This window comes from Entelurus aequoreus, linkage group LG07 (assembly GCF_033978785.1).
Source record: "Entelurus aequoreus isolate RoL-2023_Sb linkage group LG07, RoL_Eaeq_v1.1, whole genome shotgun sequence".
Classification (NCBI taxonomy): domain Eukaryota; kingdom Metazoa; phylum Chordata; class Actinopteri; order Syngnathiformes; family Syngnathidae; genus Entelurus; species Entelurus aequoreus.
The window spans coordinates 40,486,436-40,513,155 of NC_084737.1; the positions used below are offsets into that span (position 1 = coordinate 40,486,436).

General features: G+C 40.3%; 1 protein-coding gene across 16 annotated transcripts in view; it reads right to left on the bottom strand.

Moving 5' to 3' along the window:
• LOC133653860 (membrane-associated guanylate kinase, WW and PDZ domain-containing protein 1-like) overlaps positions 1-26,720 on the bottom strand; it is a 220,789-nt gene that overhangs the window by 23,459 nt on the left and 170,610 nt on the right. For all 16 annotated transcript variants that reach the window (XM_062053624.1, XM_062053626.1, XM_062053625.1 and 13 more), the window contains 3 exons: positions 15,018-15,052; positions 12,364-12,616; positions 3,952-4,043 (listed from right to left, as the gene is read on the bottom strand). In XM_062053624.1, the coding sequence (XP_061909608.1) occupies positions 3,952-4,043; positions 12,364-12,616; positions 15,018-15,052 (380 nt within the window). The remainder of the gene's footprint in view (positions 1-3,951; positions 4,044-12,363; positions 12,617-15,017; positions 15,053-26,720) is intronic.

A 26,720-nucleotide genomic window follows, 5' to 3' on the forward strand; every position in this document is an offset into this window, starting at 1 on the left:
GGAGTCAGCAAGAAGCTGGTATTGGTGCCCCTGCCAAAAACCAAACACCGGCCCATTAGCATTACACTCAACGCTGCAATCACCCCAGCCACTATCCCACTCAGGAAAAGATTCAACTTCTGGAAAGCGAACTGACTTGGCTTCCAAGAAGACCTCGAAAGGAAGATTGCCCATCTCCCAGCAGACCCCAAAAGCTATGACAACTTCACCAAGCTTGTGCACTAGGCAGCCCGAAAGAACATTCCAAGAGACTGCCGCACTCAATACATACCTGGACTTGATACCATAGCAGCAAACTATATGAGCAATACCAACAGCTCTATGAATCTGACCCCTTTGCTGAAAGCACATCGAAGTAGGTGAGAGCCTCATGACTTCCCTATCAGAATGCCGCCAAAGGAAATGGCAAAACCTGTTGGAGACAACTGATATGGCAAAAAACAGCAAAAAGGCATTGAGCCTGATCCGAAAAATCAGCAATGACCCGTCAACCCCAACACAGCAACAGTATACCACCACTGCCAACCAAGTTGCATATCAGCTGATACTCAATGTCAAAACAGCCAAGACCAAAGGTAGACCGATTTCAGTACTCCCAAACCACCGGACTGACTGAGCTGTTCTCCCCTGAAGAGCTCAATACCAGCATCAATGGCCTGGACAACATTTTCACTGAAGAGATCAAAAACTTTGGACCTCTGACACGGAAATGGATCCTCGACATGATGAACAACTGCATGCTGACAAGAACCATCCCAAAGATCTGGAGAAAAAACAGAATCATAGGTCTTCTCAAACCGGGTAAAGATCCATCCCATGCAAAAAGTTTACGCGACAATCTCCCTGCTATGTCACCCATATAAACTCTTTGAGCGCCTGATCCTCAACAGGCTGGCCCCAGTTGCTGAATCTGCCATCATACCCAACTAGCTGGATTTTGACCTGGCAAATCCACAACAAGCCAACTTTTGAATCTCACCCAACATATTGAGGATGGGTTTCAGAATGAACTGGTAACAGGTGCCGTCTTCGTCGATCTTTCTACCGCGTACGACACTGTGAACCCCCGCCTCCTCATAAAAAAGATCCTGAAGATGACAAAAGATCTGGCACTCACAGACCTCATTGGAGCCCTCTTGAAAGACAGCCGCTTCTATGTTACTTTAAACAACAAGCAAAGTCGCTGGCGACGACAGAAGAACGGCCTACCTCAAGGTAGTGTGCTGGCTCCACTACTGTATAACATCTATACCAACGACCAGCCAATGGACCAGAACACTGAACAATTAATCTACGCTGACGACCTCTGTGTAACATCTCAAGAGAGTACGTTTGAAGCGGTAGAAGCAAACCTCACTTCAGCTCTAGATGAGCTACTCCTCTACTACGAGCGAAACCATCTACACGCAAACCCTGCGAAGACCCAAGTCTGCTCGTTCCATCTCAGGAACAGGGATGCGAACCGATCTCTTAATATCAAATGGTCTAGAACACCACTTGAGAACTGTACCAACCCTGTCTACCTTGGCGTAACCCTGGACCGCACCCTCTCCTTCAAGGAATACATCAAAAACACCAAACTGAAAGTCAGCTCCCGAAACAACATCTTACGGAAACTGACAAATTCCAAATGGGGAGCCACAGCACACACACTAACATGTACTGTTTTGGCCCTGTGCTATTCCTCGGCGGAGTATGCATGACCGGTCTGGGAGAGATCAACCCATGCCAAAAAAGTAGACCCAGCGCTGAACAACACTTGCCGCTTGCTCACTGGTTGCTTGAAGCCTACCAACCTGAACAATCTACATCTCCTTGCTGGCATTGCCCCTGCAGACATGAGACAGGAAGTTGCCAGCCGAGTAGAATTCACAAAAGCTACCAGTGATGAACGCTACCTCCTCCATGGACATGAACCCTCAGCCCAACACCTGAAGTCAAGGAGAAGCTTCCTCAGCAATGTCCCGCCCCTAACAACATCTTGGGTAGAAACCAGACTCAAGCTATGGACACAAAGACTAGAGAAAGACCCCCCTCCCATTGACATGGGAATCCCTCCTTCTGAAGACCTGCCCCCCTGGTCGGAAACACCATGGGTCCAGTGGAAGACACTAAACCGCCTGAGAACAGGAACGGGGCGATCAAAAGCTGCTATGGCCAGATAAGCCACCTGCGAATGCGGAGAAGAGGACCATACGATGCAACACTGCCTTGTCTGTCCTCTGCTACCTAACCAGTGCAGCTTAAAAGATCTCGCAGAGTTCAACGACAATGCAAAAGACTGTGTAAAGAAATGGGAAACTGTCATATAACCACATGCTTCAAAGACACGAAAAGAAGAAGAAGTAGTAGGCCTACATTTTCATAAAAACAAGGCAGAAGTTTTATTTAACAGGTATATTTAATATGTTGGCCACTGTAACATTACACACAGTTTGAACAGTAGAACTGTGTTTGAGTATTTAATTAAGTGACTTTTTGGCATACCACTAGATGGAGTCTGCGTACCACTAGTGGCAGAGTCGTGTATAAAGAGAGTTTGGCCAACAAAACAACAGGCGCCATGACTGTTACGAAGTACAGACCGTCTGTGGAAGTCGCCGAGGCACAGCGGTTCTGTTGTTTTAAGGTTAGTTTTTCTGACGAAACAAACCAAAATAATACGTCTATATATACCGGTAGTTGTAAACATACTCCAGCTCATAAACTTACAATAAAACATGTTTTTATTTCATGGAACTATAGTATTATGTGAATGGTTCAGTCCTGCAGTGTTTTAAGACCAGAAGACAGTCTAACACGCACACGACAGCGCAACAAATGTAAAAAAAATACACAGAACGACCAAAAAAATAACTTATGACTCTCATTTTGCCAAAATTTTCATTAGCTTTGGACTGACAATCATGGAGAATTTGTGACTTTTGTGTGAAGTATGTCAACTGTATTTGCAATCACTCGGTGTATCACCCATTATGTATTATTATAACAGATCTTTCTTTTTTGTTACATGATAAGTGAATAGGTGTACTTTTGTAGTTGTTTCCCCATATTTCTGCACAATAACTCAGATATGGTAACACTGGCGAGCAGTAGAGAATATGGAGTGATTTTTGGTCCAAAAAAGATTTAGCTTTATTCATTATTGACGTATTGTATTTCCTTCCACTTTATGTTGTATATTTTTCATGAGATTTACAGTTAATTTTCTCATCTACAAACGTATTATTACACTCAAAATGTTATTTATCTGTCTATTTGTATTTGTGTTTGACTTTCTCTTCTGCTGTTACTGAATTGCATTATTTTAGTTTTACTGATATTCAAAGATAGTCTGATTTGTCAAACCATCTCTTAAATTGATAAATTTTTCTGTTACAGGGCATTTTTACACATCGAAAAACTAATGGGGAAACGCCACAAGCACATAGCATCAACTCAAAGTTGGTAGCAGTCATAGCACCCTATAGTCAAGTGAGTGCCTTTTAACCAATCATTGAGGAGATCGCCTGAAACCGAGTTGGCCATACTTTCTTTATACACGACTGACAAGTTGTTTCGCGCACCATGGTTTGAGAATCACTGCTTTAGTTTATATAGTGTCTCCTCAACGATTTTAAATTAGCATGGTAAACTTTAAACCATATGTGGTTGAAAGTCTATTGGGACTATGGAGCTATGTGCGCTTTAGGCATTGTGTAGGAGTGTGCTATCTATCACTCCGATGGGAACAAGCACCAATTTGGCACAAACACAACAGAAAACTGGACTTTAAAGAGCCGCAGTTAAAAAGCAGCCTCCTCTTAAAATAAGTAGAATATATAAAGACTGCCAACTGACTGAAGGAAAAATCAGCAGGGACTAATTGGCATGTGAATTGTGTGTAACAGTAGTTCAAGTGATGGACATAAATTGAACATATTCGTGATTCAGAGGTAAATGGGTACTTACAGGCTCCCCAGGTTCATTTCCTCCAAGAATACGGAAACCGAAACCTGTGTCCTTTCGCCAAAGGAAAATGTCCTGCTCCTGACTATCTGGCACTGAAACAAACACAGAAACACAGAAAGTGACAATGTGCTAAAAATGCCTGCTCCATACTCCCCTGACTGAAGAGCTTCTATGTAAAGTGTAATCATTGAGTTCCTCTTTTGACATTGTCAGACTCTGCTTTTGTGTCATTACCACACATACATGGTTATTTGTAAAATTCTGTGATAAATAAGGTGTTTGTTTTAGATTGTAAGCATGCCGGGTCAACAGCTGCTCCTCCCCTCATTGAGCGGCCGTTTGCATAAAGCCACTGACCACATTTACACACAGTAGAGTGGAGAGAGGAACTAAGGTCACTAGGATGTTAGTGTCAGTCTGTTTGGACCTACAGACAGAAGACTGCCAGTAGTTAAGTGGTCTGCTTCAGATCCATTAGTTGACCCTTGACATTTTAGTGGCATCAAAGCTCAAAACCTCTACCACAGTGATGTTCAACTGGCAGCCGAGTTCAATTCAAAACTTGGAAGACAAACATTTTTTCAGCAAATTAAACACATTGACAGATCTGTGCATTGGAATTTTTACTTTACTAGTAAATCTAGAACACTGGGTTCCAAACTTGTGATTTACATAACTAAGGCGTTCCTCAAGGAACCCCTTTAAGTCCTATCTTTCTTAACAGTTTAAATATTTTTCCGTAATTTGATTTATGCAACTAAAGTGATGCTGTAACTTGTTTACTTCAGATGCAAACAGCAGTCATTTGTTAGACACCTTAAGTTATACTAGTGGTGTTCCTCAAGGTTCCATTTTAGGTCCTCTCCATTCATCATTTGGGCTATTCAACTGGTGCTCCACAAGTTCAGTTAAAAAAACTTGTGAGAAGCTCACGTTTTTGGAGCCGATCCTTAAAAACAGCAGAACACTCCTGTAACACTGACAAAATAAATAGACCAAAATTTAATGTCTACTGTAGAGAACGCTGGTCCTAAAGAATAAACAGAAAAAAATAGTGAAGGTAGAAGTCCACTGCACTCCCACATCTACCTTTGAATATTGATAAGTTCCTAAAGCAAGTTAACAAAGTTGGGGGATAATTTTTAACTTTCTCTTTCTTTATTTTAAATGAAATTGGACTCCTTTTAACATGAACATCACCCTAACCCAGACCTGGGCATTCTGCGGCCCGCGGGCCGCATCCGGCCCTTTGTGCGTCCCTGTCCGGCCCGCGTGAGGCCAATTATAAATTACAAAATACATTTAAAAAAGTATCTATGTCGAGTGTGCAATACAACGGTGCTGCTTTTGTTTTGAAAATCGTTATTTGTATTACTTCCGTGTGGACGTATGCGTGTGCGTGATTGTGAGTGAATGTGAACAGCTGCAATCACAAAATAAAGTTGAAAAAACATCTATGTCGTGCGCGCAATACAACTGTGCTGCTTTTATTTTGAAAAGTATTATTTATGGGCGTGTGTCCGTGTGTAACCTGCGAGTGAAGGTGCACATGCAGCGACAAGTGATGCACGGTTTACACCCGAGACGCTAAAAAGAGAAAAGTTGATGACGAATGGCGTGTTTCCAACAAGACATGGACTGCAAAGCAACGTTCCCTCTAAGGTGCGTGCCTGCGCAATTGCGCAATGCTCAAACGTCCGCTGCGCGCAGCAAATATATGCCGTGCACCAAATCAAATCCCATCTGAATTCTAAACAAAATAAACACATTTATTTTATGTAATTTTGCAATGCAACTCTGAGTGACAGTGACAACAAGCGGCCCTAACGGTGTTCGTCAACACCGTTCAATTGAACACCGTTCAATTATTGTAACGTCTATCGAGATGCTTCGAGGCCAGGAATTATATCGATCACTTTATTGAGCAAAACTGTTTATATTCGGACATAACCACACCAAAAACATGAGTAAAACAATTCTATCTCGAAAAACTGGTCATTTTCTGCCGTACAAACCAGGCCAAGACCAACTTGTCATCTGTCACCAACACGCATAGCACTCAACCACTGGTGCGTTTATGGCCACACAAAAAGTCGGACAACTCAAACACCACACAAAGTTACACTATACGTGTGCTTATTTTACTGTCATTTATTATTAATGTTAATTTATTTATATTAGTCATGGAATGCTGTTACACACACTATGTTGAAGTATTATTATTATTATTATTAATCATTATTATTATTATTATTATTATTATTTATCTTACGGTATATATAAAAAATAATATTGAGCAAAATTTAATTGAAATATTGTCGATGTGGCCCTCCAGCAGTGCTCGGGTTGCTCATGCGGCCCCCCGTAAAAATTAATTGCCCACCCCTGCCCTAACCAGTGCACATTATACACAAACTTTCACTCACATCTGCAAGGAAAATTCTGGCACTACTTGACATACTTGAGTATGAACGCTGACAGAATCGGGGCCTCTTTGACAGACTTTGTCTCTCTTATTTCAATGTGTCTCCCAACCTCCTCATTTGACTCTGGAACTCCTCCAGGGGTTATCAAACACTTATACTAATCAGCCACAGCTTAAAGCAGCCCTCTCCGGGCCTAGTTAATATTTAATTTGCAGCAGTCCTAGATTATTAACCAGCACTGCGCTACACAACAGAGCGCTTGCGTCGACTGGTCACAATCGCAAGCCTGCAATAAGATAACACAAAAGACTTGTCACTGAAATAATCCCATTACAGACATGAGTTGCTCACAGTGAATAAAGCAGCCATACAATCTATATAGATGTTGAGTGTTTGTCTATGAATGGTGTCATTCATCTAGGTCAGGGGTCGGCAACCTTTACCACTCAAAGAGCCATTTTGGAAAGTTTCACAAATTAAAGAAAACAATGGGAGCCACAAAAAAATTTTGAAAATTTAAAATGAAAAACACCACATACAAAGCTTAAATTGCTTTGCGCTATGTTAACCAGGGGTCTCTGACACACGCACCGGCACGCATCTCTATGTGGAAATTTAATGTTAGTGCAGCCCGCGACTTTTAATTGAACGGCGCTTTATAGCGTCTTTCTTGCCAACCCTCTCAATTTTCCGGGAGACTCCCAAATTTCAGGACGTGCTGGCACAGCTTTTAGCGCCCTCTACAGCCTGCCCAAACAGCGTACCTGCTTGGCCACATGATGAATGCAGCTTTTGCTTGCACACGTAAGTGCCAGCAAGGCATACTTGTTCAACAGCCACACAGCTGACACTGATGGTAGTCGTACAAAAACAACTTTAACACTGTTACGTTACAAATATGCGGCACACTTTGAACCCACACCAAAAAAGAATGACAAACACATTTCTGGAGAACATCTGCACTGTAACACAACATAAACACAACACAACAAATACCCAGAATCCCATGCAGCCCTAACTCTTCCGCTCAACCGACGCACGGAGAGGGGGGGTGGGGGGGAGGGGTGGGTGGGTTGATGTGTGGGGGGGTTTGGTGGTAGCGGGGGTGTATAATGTAGACAGGAAGAGTTAGGGCTGCATGGGATTCTGGGTATTTGTTGTGTTGTGTTACGGTGCGGATGTTCTCCAGAAATGTTTTTGTCATTCTTTTTTCGTGTGGGTTCACAGTGTGGCGCATATTTGTAACGTAACAGTGTTAAAGTTGTTTTTGTACAACTACCGTTAGTGTAAGCTGTGTGGCTGTTGAGCAAGTATGCTTTGCTGTCTCCTACGTGTGCAAGTAAAAGCAACATATAACATGTGGCCGGGCTGGCACGCTGTTTGTAAATGCTATAGAGGACAATTAATGCAGTGCCATTAGGGCACACCCTTGATTAAGTCAGAGTGAAAATAGGATAATATTTGCCCTGGGAGATTTCTAGGAGAGGCAGTCTCCTGGAAAAATCGGGGGGGTCGTTAAGTTTACTGGGAAAACCAGGAGGGTCGGCAAGTATGCAGCTGAGCCGCATCAGAGTGGTCAAAGAGCCGCATGCGGCTCCGGAGCCTCGGGTTGCCGACCCCTGATCTAGGTCATTGTAATCTCAGGGCATTCAATCGCAACTGGACTGTTTGGTGTGTTTTAGAAGACGTTTCGCCTCTCATCTGAGTACGCTTCATCAGTTCATGCTCATAGACATAGATTGGTCAGATCTAGTCTTAGACTAAGATTGGTCAGACCTAGTCTAGCGGCTGGTGCCAAAACCAGGAGGATGTGTCTGTGCAAAGATGGTTTCGCCCTATTATAGTGAGAAAAATAATTGTTTTGATGCAAAAGAGCAATCCTACTGTCAAAGCCAACAACAGTCGTTGAAGTGTAATTTCCCCTCATTAGCATTGAGGTACTGTGTGGCAGAACGATCGCTGTGGATCGACTACTACCAGTCCAAAATAGTCGGAATCCCCCATGTTAGTTAGCATTTCATTCAGTTGTAAACAAATGGCAAAAGTGGTATTCTGGACACTGTTTGTGACCAGTATGTTTCAAACTCCTGTTGTTTGTTGGAGGCTAAATTGCAGAGTAGTTTAGGAATAATTGAAGGGATAGTGTTCTATGTGAGAGATAGGTAGTGTCGCAGAACACTTCCTCTTTTCAGGGATGGTTTTTCAACCTTGACATAGATGGCTTCCCTCACTCCTCTTTCATACCATCTGTCCTCGACTCCTCCCTGTCCTGAATCTGTACATTTTTGTTGTCAAAGTAGTGCTGTTTCAACCTGAGGTGCTGAGTCTTGGCCTGAAGAGTTTGCCCGTCTTTGCTTTGCCATGCATCGGGTTAGTGGTTGTTTTGTTTCCTCCAATACATGAATCAGTGCATTCATCATTACACTGTATGGCATACACCAGATTGTTTTTGTGGGTGTGAAGTGTCTTTAGGATACTGGTCTCAGGGTGTGGGGATGTTGTGTTGGTTAACAATTATTCTGTGTTTCTCAGATAGACTTGATACATATGGAAAGACAATATTTTTGCGTCTGTCACCTTTTTCCTCCTCATCCACCCTGTTTTTGTTATTTCTGGAACTGAATGCACTTTTCACAAACGACCAGCTGGAGTAACCCCAGGTTTTGAGGGGCTGATTACGCCTACTCGGATGAGAGGCCAAACGTCTTGCAAGACAAATAAACAGTCCAGTTGCGATCGATTGAATGCCCTGAGATGTAGAGTGTTTGTTTCAAATCAAAACCAAAATAAGATAACAACTGGGATCAAAATGGGATCAGCTTTGCCTGAGGCTCGACACTCTGAAGTTTGATTTCAAGCTTTAGATTGTGTCAGGATAAAACCAATGTACAAAACTAACCAATAAATATTTTTTTAACGTATGATTTATCTATTTACATCGCCACCAATACATACATACTTCTCACAGCCTCTTATTTGAATCACTGGAGAAGAAAACAACTAGACAATCTAAATACATTTAATAAAATAAATCACAACCTCTGAAATGCCAAAGAAAAAAGGGTAGTTGTGAAATAATTATAATAGAAAATTTAAAATTGTTTTGATTCTCACCAAATTAATCTAGCATCATTGTCACACATTTGTGTCATTCAAGTGTAACGGGGGTCAGCCAGAGTGGCTGCGGCAGATTTACATAGGTAAAACCTCACTCCCTGACAGATTCTAATAGTGTGCTAACTGCTGGGTTAGCAGTTTGGGCTTTCAGCCTAGTAGCTAGCACACTTTCCTCTCAATCGGATTTATGTGGGTTTTTTTGCGCCGTGCGTAGCAGTCCCAGTATGGGGAAGATCTATAAACACAACGCTGAGCCGCGATACACCTACACAATATTTGTGTTTTATATGGATCATTTTGACAAGCAGTAAACTTTCTCATTGTGCTACATTTGTCTGCATCATTGATGACGCAAAGGCACACTGCTTTTGTCTTTTTGTACAAGCAGACACTTTTAAAAGAGACAGCAACAAGATGAGTGTACTGTGCACATATGAGCACTCTACCACAGTGGTTCTCAACCTTTTTTTAGTGAAAATACCCTGTTTGTTATTTTCTTCATCTAAGTACCTCCTAACCGGGGGAAAGTATTTTTGTTACAAAAGAAAAAAAAGAAAAAAAACAGAAGATGTAAAACACAGCGCAGTAACATCACTATGTGATTTATTTCCTCTCTAAACAGTGCTCATCTGTAGTGGTCTTATTTGAAAAACTACATGTAAGATAACCTAAATAGTAAACCAATAAATAATTAACTAAAAGGGGCTGCTTGCAATTTGCTCGAAGTTACACTTTTTAAACCAAAAATCATAGCACTAGCGATTAGCTTATATTACCATTAGTGTTTTAACAGATCATATACTTTCACATATACCGTATTTTTCGGACTATAAGTCACAGTTTTTTTCATAGTTTGGCCGGGGGTGCGACGTATACTCCGGAGCGACTTATGTGTGAAATTATTAACACATTACCGTAAAATATCAAATAATATTATTTATCTCATTCACGTAAAAGACTAGCCGGATATCAGCAATCGTCACACACACGTCAACCAATGAAAATTCGGCGGAGGCGGGTCATGGCAGAAGTGCATTGTGGGAAAAGAAGATACTACCTGCTACGGTACTACTTCCACCATTTCAACATTGGCGGTAACTTATAAAAACAAAGGGCTGAACAAAAATGGCACCGAAAAGGAAATCATATACTGCAGGTTACAAGCTGGAAGTAGTGAAATATGCAGCAGGAAACGGCAATCGAGCAGCAGAAAGAACGTTTGGAGTAAACGAGAAACTTGTAAGGGACTGGCGAAAAGCGGAGGCTACTATTACTGAAACAAAGAAAACTAAAAAGCTAATCGCGGGCTGAAAGCTAGGTGGCCACAGCTCGAGGAACGAATTCACAAATGGGTGCTTGAACAACGTGCTGCCGGGAGAGGTTTGTCAACCGTACAGTTGCGTCTTTTCAGTAGCTTCACGGCAACCGGGAGAATGCGCCATGCAACTTTTGTGGATGTCATTGGATGGATGGACAAAGCATGGGCTTCAGTGACAACCGAAACCATCCTGTCCGGGTTCAGAAAGGCTGGAATAATTGGAACTGCAACTGATGATGACTGACGTAAGCGACGTACCGATAGAAGAGGAAGCGGCGCATTGTCTACCTTTGGAGTTGGCAGAGTTGTTTAGAAGCGACACTGAGGAAGAAGATTTCCTGGGATTTAGCGATCAGGAGTGACAGATTGTATGGTAAACATATACCATGTTCTATATGTTATAGTTATTTGAATGACTCGTACCATAATATGTTACGTTAACATACCAGGCACGTTCTCAGTTGGTTATTTATGCGTCATATAACGTACACTTATTCAGCCTGTTGTTCACTATTCTTTATTTATTTTAAATTGCCTTTCAAATGTCTATTCTTGGTGTTGGATTTTATCTAATAAATTTCCCCCAAAAATGCGACTTATACCCAAGTGCGACGTATATATGTTTTTTTCCTTCTCTATTATGCATTTTCGGCAGCAGGGTAAAGTAGATAACATTTTTTCATTCGTAGTCATTGTAGCAACCTGGCTGTAGAAGTTAAGGAGTCTTGTGATTTCAAACTGTGAGTGCACCTCAGGGCTAGTGACAGTGTGTTTGTTTAGCCAAGGCGTCTGTAAATGAGGACAGTTCAGCTAGTTGATATTGTTTTGGCTTTGTAATTGAATACAAAGTTGATGTTTAACCCCCTTGGAATGTTTGCTTGATATACGGCACTGTATAGCGCTTTGTATTGCGTTCAAACTCTTACTAAAATATGGACCTTTGTGGAGGCTGCAACCAATTACTCATGCGTACATAGGTTTTTATGGAAACATTTGTTTCCATATATGAACTTTTCTATTTACAAACCCCCGTTCAAGAACCAATTAAGTTCGTACATTGAGGTTCCGCTGTATGAATAGAGCGTTATTCACATGAAATTATTATCAGTGCCCTCGTTTGGGATTATTGTCCTTTCTAAACTTTAATTGATATAGTTTGTTTTCTGGAGCTTGAACCCTAAATCACAAGTACCACCAGGGGGGCTACGGTAGTACTGCCAATGATTCCCTGGCGCGGCCACCGCTGCTGCTCACTGCTCCCCTCACCTCCCAGTGGGTGAGGGTGATTGGTCAAATGCAGAGGATAATCTCACCACACCTAGTGTGTGTGTGACAATCATTGGTACAAAAAAAATAAAAACATTTATGAATCGTTGTCCTACAAAATTTTCTGCTCAAGGACTCTTTCCTTTTAAAGATAGCTTTTGCTACACAGTTGTGACTTAGTTGGGATTTAATTACAATTGCAATTGATTATCATGTAACTCAAAAATAGTAGTAATAAAAATAAAGGTAGTAGTACCATAAATATTCACACTCAGTGCTACTCACGTCTGCTCTCGTACATGCTCCTTGACTGCGCCCAGATCTTAAAAGGGTCCGGCTTTTTCTGCAAGGTGAGTGTGCCATCTGTGGGGTCCTGAGGGGGAAGGCCAGGCAGTGGCTGGGTGGGTGGAGCAGAAGTGGGCACCACAACCTCACTGGGCATGGCAGGAGGGTGGCTGGGAGAGTCCGTGTGAGCACTGCGATGGCTGCACACGCTGTGCTGGGAGCTGCTCTGGCTGTCTTTTCTCTCCAACTGGTGCTGAATGGATGAGACAGAAAGAGAGAGGTATGTGAGGCATGTGGGTCCAAATAAGCAGAAGATGGGGGCAAAGGCCAAGGTGATAAGTGCGTCAGCATCAGAGTGGATAGTAGGAATAGTGACAACATCTAAGGTTGTCTCTTATTGCATCAGCACTGAGCATCTCTCATTGGGAATCTTTGCAGCAACATACTTCAATCTGACTCGGTTTCCATGGTTGCAAGACAAAAACAGTTTGAGCGGTGAGGGCAAAAAGCTATTACCTATTTATCAAGTCATTCTCTCTCTCTTTTTTTTATTTTTTTTACTGCAAATTCAAGGTTGTTCTAGATTGGAACATCTGAATGAAAACTGAACGAAAACATGTCATCCCAAAATGATCTTTAATCTTTCTGATGTACTCACTGAAATAACCAAAAGTTAAAATATGAAAAGAACACCATCAAATTATTATTTAGCTACTTTTTCAAAACTGTTTGATCGTCTTAATTAACATTTTTGGACACCATTTAACAACATTAAACAACCATTTAATAATTCTAAAGTGTTACTATCACTTTTACCATTCTTCTCTGACTGGGTGGGAGAACGCCCATTGTTCTACCACATTATAGAGATTTGATATTAAATCACTAAATTGGACTGCTTGCCTTATTCCTATTTCAGTTCTTTACAGGCATTGTATTGATAACAATATTCATCTTTTCTGAAAGCATTTCTTTGCAATGAAGAAAAGGAAAAAATAGGACCACCAATTTCGCTTCGGGCAGAATTTAGGGTCATCTATCGCACATGAATCATTCAAAGCTTTATTAGAATAGACTGCATAATTTTATTGAATATAATGTGTAAACCAACATAATCTATTGGTGTGCAAAATTTTCTCTCAGTGTGCAATGTTTGTGTCTAAATAGTGTTTTTGTTTTACTTTTATATGCAGTGCAATCATTTAGTGTGCAATATGTACTGTATAAATGTTAATAGGTGAAACAAATAGAATACATCTTTATTGTAATTGTACATTGTACAACGAAATTGCAAAAAAATAGTGGTGTTATTATTATTATATAGATTTGTTATAATTTTATTATTTTTTAATTACATTTGACTTTTGTTACTGTATGTGAAATCTGTACCACGACCACAGAAATTCCCCATTGTGTGAAATATAAAGTCTGTCCAATCTTATCACATCCCATCCTATTCTATCTGCTCAACTATTCCTTTATTGCTGCCAATGAAGACAAGACACATAATTGCCTTCTTGTTTAAAGCCTGGCAACACCTTTTGATGGGTGAGATGGCAGAGCCTCTCTTGCAAATGGGAGTGTACCTGGAGCATCTGTTTGGATTGTAAACTGCAGGCAAAATGGTTGTTGTGTGCCGACACGATGGCGCACGCAGCGTGACATTTTCCTGACATAACACGGAGGGGCGGAGAAGTGGGTTCGTAGCCTTTCCTGTTTGGAAAAATGAATCCAAAGTGACAGTCAGGCAAGGCTCTTGGCGTCCTCTCGTTATCCGGCCACTGTGTCACGTGACCGCAGTAGGTAACACTCAATGCAAACTAATCCTAATCCAAACCAGGGGGAGGGCCTTTAATTCCTAACAGAAGGAACGAGACAACTTTTTCTTCCATTAAACTGGTAGTACTTGAACCCACTGCTGACCTTGCACGTCCAAAAGCAACTCCATCCCAGTGGCTCTCCTAGGGTCAATTAACGTGGATCTAATTTAGCAAAGCTGCAATGGCATCACTTCTGGGTCTGTATGGATTTTTTTATTTGATTTATTAGATTGAGATGAGCTGGGGATAAATGGGGAGCTGTCTGCTGATTAAAGAGGTGGTCTTTCTATTTCTCATGCACTTTATCCATCACCTCACTTCCTCTCAATTTATTAGCCATGTGTGCTAATCTCAGTGCATCTTCTCCATACACTTTTTTAGGATTAAACACTTCAACTTTGGGTGTTCCCAGCAACCATTTTTCCCCATCTTTGCATCACCTCTCTCAGTCATGGCTGACAGCTGGTCAGCGCTGACCTATCCAAGCAAGGCTGGGGAGTGGAGAGTTGATGGCGGAAAAGGGAGAAAATACAGCAGAAGAAGGGAATGAATAAAAGAATGAAGCACAAGTGAAGAGGAGTGGTGCTGACAGGACAAAGAAGAAATGGGAAGCTGTTGATGCAGAGCAGCCGGGAAAGAGTTGCATGTCATATCATATCTTTGTATCTCTTGTTCTTTAAATAGAACACCTCATTCGTGTGCGTGCACACACACACACACACACACACACACACACACACACACACACACACACACACACACACACACACACACACACACACACACACACACACACACACACTCACACAAAAAAGAGATGGAGATTATACTCACCACCAGCTTCGGACTCCTCTTGGCTGCCACCACTCCTGCAAAGCATCGACAGAGAGATAGAGAAATCATCAATGAAAACTTGCTTTGGCTACTCTGATGAAAAAAACTCCAAAGGTCAAAGAGATGGACCCTAGTTCCTGCAGCCATGCAGAGCACAACCAGTTCTCTCACTCCTCTCCTGATGACTCTGCCCGAGCAACAGCGAGCGCCTCGGCTTCTCACAGATCTAAGCGATCTCCTCCCCCTGTGCTCATTCCCGCTTCACTCGGCGCTCTCACTCACACTAGTAGCAGAGGAGCTTCCTGCATTTGACAGGCTGACTGATGGTAAAGTTCTGGATGGCCACACTCAGCTACAGCTCCCCAAAAAAAGCACAGACTACTGCATACACCTTCAAGTTACTCGCCTAATGATACAGTGAGTTCTCTTGGCTTAGCTTCCTCAGCGTCATATCAAAGTGAAGGCTGACTGAACACTGAACCACGTTGTTCTTCGTGCCTCTGCTTTGCGCATGACTTACACTGAGAAGCTCATGTTCTCTCCTTTTCTTCCCCCCTTCTCATCTCCAGTGCCCCCCCAATCCTCTCTCATACAACAGTTAACATAGAAGATCAGTCGCATTTGTGTTAATGAAATATTAATAGTTGGGGGCAGTTGTCAGGGGACAACATTCACTGCGTACTAGTGTTGGGAATAATCCACATTCCCACTTCACCATTCAAAACACCTCAGCATACCAAGCATCAGGATTCATCTAAGGGCAAAACACAGAATAATTAACACCAGCAAATGCACTCCCAATGCGTATTTATTCTCCCCATACTAATATTCATAGGTTTTTTTTTTTCCTAAAACCCCTTCCCTCTCCCTGCTGGTACTTGTACATAATACAGCAGCATGTGTGTGTGACAAAAATAGAAAGATGAATGCATGAACAACATCAGGCAGGAGTGGGACAAAGAGGAGCTGTTGCCAATGCAATACAAAAGCTCAGCACTTCTATAGTGGCAGGTTTTTTTTCTCATCCCAACACCATTACAGCATTCACTCACTCATCACTCTTCATTTCTTCTATTACTGTGACAGATTTATGCAAATGTCCCTCCCCACTGTGCATAGAGCTAAATCTAACGGAAAGTTACAGCAACATTAGCACATGCATCAACATGCTTGCATCCATCTTCACGCTCATTCTGCTGCACTAGCAAAAAAATCATTAAATGTTAAAACTCTCTGTTGCTGCAAAGCCCATCTCTCTACATGATTCATAATTCATCTTTGCTATTTCCCCTTTCTGGCTCTCCATGCTTCTCTTTTTTTATCCCTCTCATCAAATTATGAGATGCCAGCTACAGGAGCATCTGGAAGCACATAGCTGCTGACAATTGTGCATGCTTGCATCTGTACAAGTTTGTCTTTCCCTGGAGGGTTACATTTTAGAAGGTCAGGTGTCAATAATGAGCCATTCCTGATACAACAGCAGGTTAGGCGACCTACAGTAGGGACACTAAATTATACCGTGGGGAAGGTGAGTATACAACACACTTTGAAACAAGTTTTGGAAATTTCCAAACTACTGACAAGGTCAGGCATAATTAGCAACCATAACTTAATGTACAGTAACAACAGCCATATGGTGTTTTTCAAGGAATTGAGATTTCAAGTGGGCTTCATACATGTTAGCCTTCGCTGGCAGCATCTCAATGCATGCTACTGATCCTTAAAATGGCGTCATCTACTCTGACGTACAAGTGTAATTCATAAAATATATGCAACATTTATGAGCAAATGAAGCCGCATGAAGAAAGTATGAGCGTACCCGTAACATGTTCATGCACACACGCAGGTCTGTGGAAGCATGCCTGCGTGCAACACATACTCCAAGGGCCTGATTTACGGAGATCCAAATAGCAGCGTGTGCAAAAAATAAAATAGTGTGATCTACTAACACTGCGTGTGCAATTAAAAAGTGGTGCAGACCGCTTTATTTAAATTAGGTTTTTGCGGGTATTTACCACGGAGATGATAATTTCCTGCACATTCATGTTATCATGTTCCTACCTGTGTGCGATGTGTTGAACCAGCAGCACACGTCTACAATCCGTAACACCTTTTCTGAATCACAATTCAAGCAACAGAAACATATGCACACTGACACTTCATTCTGTGCGCAGAGCTGTTGATCGCATCAAAAGTGCATTAGTGTCTGGAATGACTCAAATGCAAAAAAAAAAATGCCCAATGAAAGACTTCTTTTGATGTAGGAGATATATTATAGTAATATATTTTCTAGTAAAACCAAACAATGAATGACATAAAAAAAAAAACACCAACAGACACCAAAATGCATCAATACATTTTGCTTCAAACAGACCCTTAAGTCATCCAGCAGTAATAAGACTAATAAAGGAAATTGCTGAGTAGACAATATGACTCATCATTTTTTATTTCTGACCGTCCAAAATGTTGACACATACGTAGGACGGAGGTTTTTCATCTATTCATAGTCTGTCTGTGCAGCACAGGCACTCATCCTGCAGGTCCTTCTGACACATGTTAAATAAAATGCTAAATAGTGATGAGTTTTGATAAATCACATTGCGCAGGCTAAAATAATAGATTTGCATTTTCGCCTCACAGTATTGTGGAAGCTTTGCAGCATATATTTTGCATATTAATGAAGACAGAGACACAAAATGGATTACCCGCCTTATTCCGCTCACTTAACAGACGCAATCCACTTTGCCGACGTTTAAATTCCAGACTATAAACCGCTACTTTTTTCTAAAATTTGAAGCCTGCGGCTTATAAAATGGCATGGCTAATTTATGGATTTTCTTCGCTGACGGCCATAATGACAAGTTTTCACAAAAAAAACCCCAAGGAAATACAATGAGAAAGTGTTTTATTGTTTGGGCTATTACCTCATCAGTTCGCTCACTGCAGGTGCTGCAGTGTCCTTCCATTTACCGGTAGTGCTTTTTTTTTCTCAACCAAAGTGCCGTTCAGTCTTCTTGCCGTACATAGTGTTTCTACTCGTATGGATTTTTCATTAATGACTCCAAGCAACGTTTGTAAGTTCTACAGTATAACAAACGGTTTATACTTACTACACCGTCCCGTGTGTGATGTCGATAGTAGTGTTTTCATGCATATTTGTACGTGCATACAGAAATATGGTGTTCTCACACCGTTCCACAACATCATCCATGAAAATAGAGAATAGTAATGGGCCGAGAATTGATCCCTGGGCTACAGATGCGTTGATGGGAAGTAGAAATGAAGATTGACCAGAGAACACAACCTTGATGGCAGTCTTCCAGTTACGTCATTTGAGGTGTGCTTAGCACAAAGGCTATTGTGCCAAACCTGGTCAAATGCACCCTTAATGTCCAATGCAACAGTGTACACTTCGCCACCTTTGTCAAGGATGTTGTTCCATGTATATGACAAAACTGTAAGGAGGTTTGCTGCGCTGTGGTTTAGTCTGAAACCATATTGTTTATTGGAGATAAACTCATGGCAGAAGAGATATCGTTGTGGCTGTTTGTGGACAGAGGATTCCATAACTTTACTGATGACACAGAGTAGGGATATGGGACGGTACTTGGATGTATCTGCTTTAGAGTCCTTTTTGTGAATTGGGATCACTCTTCCAGTTTTCCATTGGTCAGGAAACAAGCCAAGAGAGAAGCGGAGTTGAAATAGATGGCTGAGGGGACTGCTTCATTCCAGCAATTAAGATATGATAGGCTCATAACATGCAACTTAATATATTTAAAGCTTTCTTTTGCTATAATTTTGATGATTATGGCTTATAGTTTCTGAAAACCTAAAATAAAACATCTAAAAAATTTGGGGATTTTCAAAAACTGTAGGCCATGATCATCAAAATTATAACAAATAAAGGCTTGTCATATCTCACTTTGTATGTAACGAGTTTATATCACATATGCGTTTCTCATTTGAAGCTGAATTGTGAAGCTAATAAACTTTGCGCAGTATAATTTATTTTAGTTGCACCTGTATTTAAACAGTGTACATTGTCAAAAGATAAATTATTATACTTTTGGAGAGGGTGGGGCCCTGGTTTCATTTGCATTCTGGGAACGCCTCCACAAACCACCATCTTGCAGACAGACTAAAAAAAACGGGTTATAAATATGACTGTGGAGCAAAACTTGTGCAAAACTTAAACCGAATCATATCCAACAAATATATTTAGACCACAGGAAAGTGTCTTAAATGTTAATTACATTGATCATAGTTCCCCTTTAAATGTTCTAACAACATTAGGAATGCACACATAGACACCCCGAGTATTGTCCTTATGCGCTATTTTTTATTTCTTATTTCAGAATCAAACCATGCACCAGAAAAGTAACATCTGTGTCTACTATAATTCAAATGAGAGGGTAGGTACAGAAAATAAACTGAAGGTGAGAACTAGTAGCATCAGGCTGAGGCTATGTAGGAGGTTAGCTGCTTTGCTTCAGCAGTAACTAGTGAAGAAGCTCATTTAAAAATTATTATGAGGGAAGGCACCAGGAACTTTTATACTCTATGTTAGGATTGTACAGTATACCGGTATTAGTATGGTACCCCCCACCCACGCACCCGTATCGTCGTCACGTCATGACATTGCTGGTTTTACGAGCAGAGGAGCATGTTAGACGGCACACAATCACAGAGTACTTACAAGCATACAATGTGTGAAGACAGAAAAGGGAGAACTGACGCATTTTGGCTTAAAAACTAACGATAAAGGTGAAGTTATAACACTGAAACGCACTCAAGAAGAGGTGCTTTAAGACATGGCTAGCTAGCTAGCGGCTAACGTCCATCCGCCGTCTGCAGTGTTTTAGCGACTTCTAAATCACTAATCTTCGCCTACATGGTGACAAATAAAGTATGTTTCTTACAAGTATCATCCCTGCAGGACGAGGAATAGCTAAACATGTTTCACTACACACCGTAGCTCACCGGCATCAAAATGTAAACAAACGCCATTGGTGGATCTACACCTAACATCCACTGTAATGATATCAAGTACAGACACGTATCTAGTCAATACTACTATGATTACGCCAATATTTTTTGGCATCACAACATCTTCTTTCGTTTTTTAAACATTTATATTATGTTTATAAACTCAGGAAATATGTCTCTGGACACATGAGGACTTTGAATATGACCAATGTATGATCCTGTAACTACTTGGTATCGTATTGATACCTAAATTGTGGTATCATCCAAAACGAATGTAAAGTATCAAACAACAGAAGAATAAGTGATTATTACATTTTAACAGAAGTGTAGACAGAACATGTTAAAAGAGAAAGTAAGCAGATATTAACAGTAAATGAACAAGTAGATTAATAATTCATTTTCTACCACTTGTCCTTAATAATGTTGACAAAATAATAGAATGATAAATGACACAATATGTTACTGCATATGTCAGCAGACTAATTAGGAGCCTTTGTTTGTTTACTTACTACTATAAGACAAGTTGTCTAGTATGTTCACTATTTTATTTAAGGACTTAACTGCAATAAGAAACATATGTTTAATGTACCATAAGATTTTTTGTTAAAATAAAGCCAATAATGCAATTTTTTGTGGTCTCCTTTATTTAGAAAAGTACCAACAAGTATTGAAATAATTTTGGTACCGGTACCAAAATATTGGTATCGTTACAACACTACTCTATATAATCCTCCTAAAACCTACTGCAGTGAACAATTATTTGTAATTATTATTTCAGATTGTCCTGTTATGCAAAATATTAATGTCCATTGCAACGGACGCTGGTTTTTCGGAGGATATGTACTGTGTGTCTGCATCTGCATTGCATTGTCATTAAATTTAGTGTTTCATCTAAATGTACTGGGTGTTGACAAAGAAATGGCTGCACATGTTGAGCACCGTAAAAATAATGCATGAGCTAAAAACAATCTAAAAAGTGCTATTTGTGTTTTTGAGTCTTGTGTTAATGCTTTACTCTGGAGCAAAGGCACTCAAAAAACTCAGTCCTTTCAAACTGAGGCTGGAAAGAGGCGCCAAAGTGGATGCCTTGATGGGTCCACGCTAAACTCACATGCTGCCTCCAACTTTACTCCATACATTTATTATGAGTCATGTTCTATTTTACTGAGCCAGACCTGCAAACCTTGCCATAATGTCTACGCTACATATAAAGGCATTGCTCCTCTTTGCATGCTTTTTCACTCTCTGTCATTATTTTCCTTTTCCTCTGACTTCTAAATTTTCTCTCTTCTCTGGGCCTCTCAGGGGACAGGTGCACCATTGTCATGGCAACTGCAGCGGGAAGACAAGATGGAAGACTCATTGCTTGGCCTGGCCTCTTTTTAAGGGGAAGATCTAGTATCTGAAAACACCAGATGTTGGGAAAATTAATATGGGTTCGACTTCAAAGTATATAGCTTAGATTTTAAGCTTTGTACGATATTATTGGAAAACGTCATTACTCATGTTATCAAAACTAGATTGATGTAGTCTTTTTGTATTTGGTATTGTACATATTAACCATGTATTTTACTTTAGATTGAAACAAAAAATAAAGTGTTGTTTTAAAATAATCCAGGTTACACTACATTGAACAATAATATCAATATTAAAAACACTGTAGTGAGGTTGATCGAGTTGTCAGGTGAAAAATAAAACTTCTTTAGTCGAAGTCCACTTTGTTCCTCCTCCCCTCCACTAGTAATTTGCTCAAGCATCATCAGCTCTTGCTAAGATTTCAGAGCCAATCTCACACTCTCTTCACTGGCTCTAATCCCATACTTCCACTTGCACTGTGGAAACATGATCCCCAACCTTCTTATTTCTCTCCCTATCAGCCTAACCTAAAAACTCTTAGCTCCTTTAATTGTTCTTCAGGAATGATTATGCGCTACCTTGTCATCACATTTCTCTGAAGGAAGACTCAAGAATGGCAACTAATTCTGTTTTGTTTCTAGAACGTCAAGGCAAAAAAGAGCCTATTGTGATTCAAAACTTAAAAAGCTTATCAAGTCTGCATTTCATTGTATTTGATCAGAAAAATCAACTTCTACATATAGCTTTTTTATCTCGTGTCGGAGTGCTTGCTATCTGAAAATAAATGGACACATAGGGTCTGATCTACTAACATCCAAATGACGCGCTAAACAGAGTGTGCAAACTATAACATTGCAGGTACTAGTGGACGTGTTGCATGTGATCTACTAATACCGTGTGTACAATTGAAAAGTGGTGCAGACCGCCTTATTTAAAAATTGTTTTTCGGTACTACTGGTATTATGTGCCCTCCACATTCATTTTATTGTGCTCTTTAACCTGTGTGCGATGATGTTAATCTAGCAGCACACAACTATATTACATAACACCTTTTCTGGAATATAGAATCTCAGAAACTATTTTTAGCACCTTAACGGTGCATGCTGCAGGCAGGCTCTGGACTATCACAAAAGCAGCGCAATCTGGAATGATCCAAATGCAAGAAAAATCATATTGAAAAATACGTTTTTTATACAGGAGATATATTATAATAATATATCTTTTACACTAGATAAAAAACAAACGGCATTCAAAAAATAAAAACGTCAGCAGACACCAAAACGCATCTATTTAATTCATTTTAATCAGCCTTTTAAGTAATCCAGCAGCTATAAAATTATAAAATTGTATTTCTGTCAGATACATTTTACAAACGTATGTCTGACAGTCCATATATGTTGACAAGCATACATAGGACAGAGGATTATCTGTACATCGTCTGTCTTTGTAGTAGTGATGTGCGAATAGATACTGAAGAACGGATACCACCAATACCAGAACGTTATGCTCTAATATCGATTCTTAATCAAAATATCGATGTTTTTGATACTTTAGTTCAGAGATGTCCAAACATTTTTCACCAAGGGCCGCATACTGAAAAGTCAAAGTATGTGGGGACCATATTGATATATATTTTTTAAAATATTATGCTAAAAGCACATATTGTGTCAGCTTTGTTATATTGGTGACTAAGTATAGTATTATTACTTATTAGAACATTTCAGCTTTTTCTCATTACATACCGATTGTTTGGTTCTTTAATCCTAAATTTATACCGGGTTTTTTTTTCCCACTGTAAAAATAGAATGAAAATATTAATAATACGATTGTGTAACTGTATAACGTCGTGTGTCAAAAATTCGGCCTGTGCGAAAAATATTAATGTTCAGGTACACATTTATCATTGTTTTTTTATGGTTGTTGTCATTTTTCAAATTCATTCATAAATATGTATTATTTTTTAATTAACTAACTAACTAAACTTTTGTAAATATTTGAAGTATATTTTATTTTTATTTTGAGAGCTTCTAATATTTTGGATCAGAGGTGTCTAAACTTTTTCCACCAAGGGCCACTCACTGAATAGTCAAGTATGGGAAGGGCCATTTTGATATCTTTTTTTGTATTACTTTTGTTTTAAAACTGATATATATATATAGCTAAAGACAAAACATTGTGCTATAGGTGACTAATAATATTATTAATATCAGATTTTTCACATTATATTCTATTTTATCCTACAACATTGTTGTGGCGAAGTTGGTAGAGTGGCTGTGCCAGCAATCGGAGTGTTGCTGGTTACTGGGGTTCAATTCCCACCTTCTACCTTCCTAGTCACGTCCGTTGTGTCCTTGGGCAAGACACTTCACCCTTTGCCTCTGGTGGCTGCTGGTTAGCGCCTTGCATGGCAGCTCCCGCCATCAGTGTGTGAATGTGTGTGTGAATGGGTGAATGTGGAAATACTGTCAAAGCGCTTTGAGTACCTTGAAGGTAGAAAAGTGCTACACAAGTATAACCCATTTATCATTTATATAAAAATACACAACTTTTTAAATTATAACATACACTTTAGTTATATTTGCACAACAAATCTGTATCTGGTCGGTATAGTCGATACCAGCCTGAATTTTGCCTGGTATCGAATCGGAAAGAAAATCAGTGGTATTGCACATCACTACTTTGTAGCGCAATCATCTCTTTTTCTCACAGTGTGTGCAACTGCCAGTTTGCACATACTTTTCATGCGTACTAAATAAAGATGCAAAATAGCACCTGCGGAACAGTGACCAACCTTGATCGATTACACTGCGTGTGCTAAATGGTTACATTTGCATCCTCCCAGCATTGTGGGCGTTCTGATGATCAGCATATTTCTGCATATTCATGAAGGCAGACACGTTAAATGGATTGTGCTCCTTATTTTGCTCACCGAAGAGACAATCTTCAACGCTAAAGTTTAGTTGATCAGTTTTGCGTGTGCTATCAAGTTTGCACGTGTTTTAGTACATGCAAATCTTCAGTAGATCATATCCATAGAGTAGGAGATGTTCCTAACCTTCAAATTTATGTAATGAGTACATATAATTAGGATACATTGAACTGGCCACAATTCAGAAATGCCAGTGTGGTGTCCATCCATCCATCCATTTTCTACTGCTTGTCCCTTTTGGGGTCGCGGGGGGTGCTGGAGCCTATCTCAGCTGCATTTGGGCGAAAGGCGGGGTACACCCTGGACAAGTTGCCACCTCATCGCAGGGCCAACACAGATAGACAGACAACATTCACACTCACATTCACACACTAGGGCCAATTTAGTGTTGCCAATCAACCTTTGCCTATGATTTTTTTTTTGGCAAAATGGCGCCACCAGGTATGGCCGGTGTCGTCGCTGCTCTGTTAATTTATGCAATACTGACAAGTACAATGAATAACAAAGGCAACAGTCAAACCTTTTTGCCTAAAGATATATGTTATTTTGACAATATCAGCAAAACAATAAATGCGCACAGGATTGAAGCCGCACAACACTATGGGTTCGGGAAACATGCGCTGCTCGCCACATTTATCCACCCGCTTCTCTACAACCAAGCAACAAAACGAACCAAGACAGGACTTAAACAACAGCAAAATATTGTCTTTATTGTGGCAATCTCTTCATTGCTATCTGGATATATCCACCAGTGTCCCGGTCCAAACAACATACCGGCAACAGGGGAAAGCAACGTAAACACAGCTAACAACAGAAGCGCTACAGCTAACAACAGGAACACCACCGCTAACCTACAGGTACAGCTATGCACATCATACTACACACCTGAGCAAGAAACTTACCCGTGCGATTCCATCCCCCCTGTGAGTGCTTCCCCGACGCCGGTGTCCGGCTCGAACCTGGCAGCCCGCGGGGCGAGATCACTTGTGTTGTGTATTGAGCTTTAGGTTTTTTCTGCAAGGTTACACCCATGTCAACTTAATGTGTATTATATTTATCCATGAGAGCATTTTTGTTGTAAATTGTGAGGTGTGTCTGTTAAAATCAAGGTTGTTTTTACAAATGATGACAGATGTGAACAAGAGCATGTATTGTCTTTGTGTGATGATGTAAATGAGGTGTGGTTGTATTGTATATTAAGTATGTGTCCATGAAAAGGCATTTTATGAATTTTTTCTTAATACTTGTGTATGATTTTATTGTCATAATTTTATTGCATGATTTTTGTATCCCTTTAATTTAGGTAGCCAGGGACTGCAGATGGAAATGAGCTATTTAGCTATAATCTGGTACAAAACATATCTGTCTTTGAGCTTAATGTTTCTGTGCATTGTCCCTTCAAATAAAGACTGGACTAAACTAAGCCTATCCCCAGGTGCATGTTTTTGGTTGTGGGAGGAAGCCGGCGTACCCGGAGGGAACCCACGCAGTCACGAGGAGAACATGCAAACTACACACAGAAAGATCCCGAGCCCGGGATTGAACTCAGGACTACTCAGGACCTTCGTATTGTGAGGCACATGCACTAACCCCTGTACCACCGTGCTGCCCCAGTGTGGTGTCAAGTCGTAAAAAGATGATCCATGCAGGCTGGCCCACTGACAGACTAAGCCTCCTCCACACTTGGAGTTAGAAGTAGCCCTATGTTTTCTTACTATGTACCTCCATTGGTGTGTTGGTGAGAACAACACGGAGCATCATGTCTCACGTACAATGCACACACAGGCCTATAATGATGCTGACATTTAACGCAATACAGCTCTGTTATTCCAGCAGCAGCTGCAGGGTCAAGTCATTAGAAGGTATAATTAATGTGGGGTGCTTATACCAATCCTGACCGTAATTGACATCCGGGGTCAGGTCATTAAATGACAAGGATTCAACACAAAAGAGGGACAAATGTCACTTGGTGAACTAGTGGTTACTTTACGCAAGGGCATAACTGTTTCTGATTAGACATTTATATGATAAGAAAAACATGTGGGTATACCTGGGCAGATAACATTGAGCTGGACGATATATTCTCCCAAACGATATTGCTTATAACAATATTACTGTCAGCATTATTTTGAGACCAAATTAAGCACTAATGTAATCATAATACTGTATATAATAATAATATTAATCAAGCAAATTGCCTTTTCAAACATAATAAACTTTGATTTCTCATTAGTATTTTTCAATATTATAATTGGAAGGTCAAAAACTGTTAACTATCCTAAATAAGTAAACAATAACATACATTTAATATTTGTTGGCAAAAATTGCACTTCAATAAATATTGAACATTGTAAAGTGCAGTTTTTCTCCAGTTGGAAAAACTGGGTCGGTGTTTTTTTGTTGTTGCCATTACTTTAGAGCAAATTTGG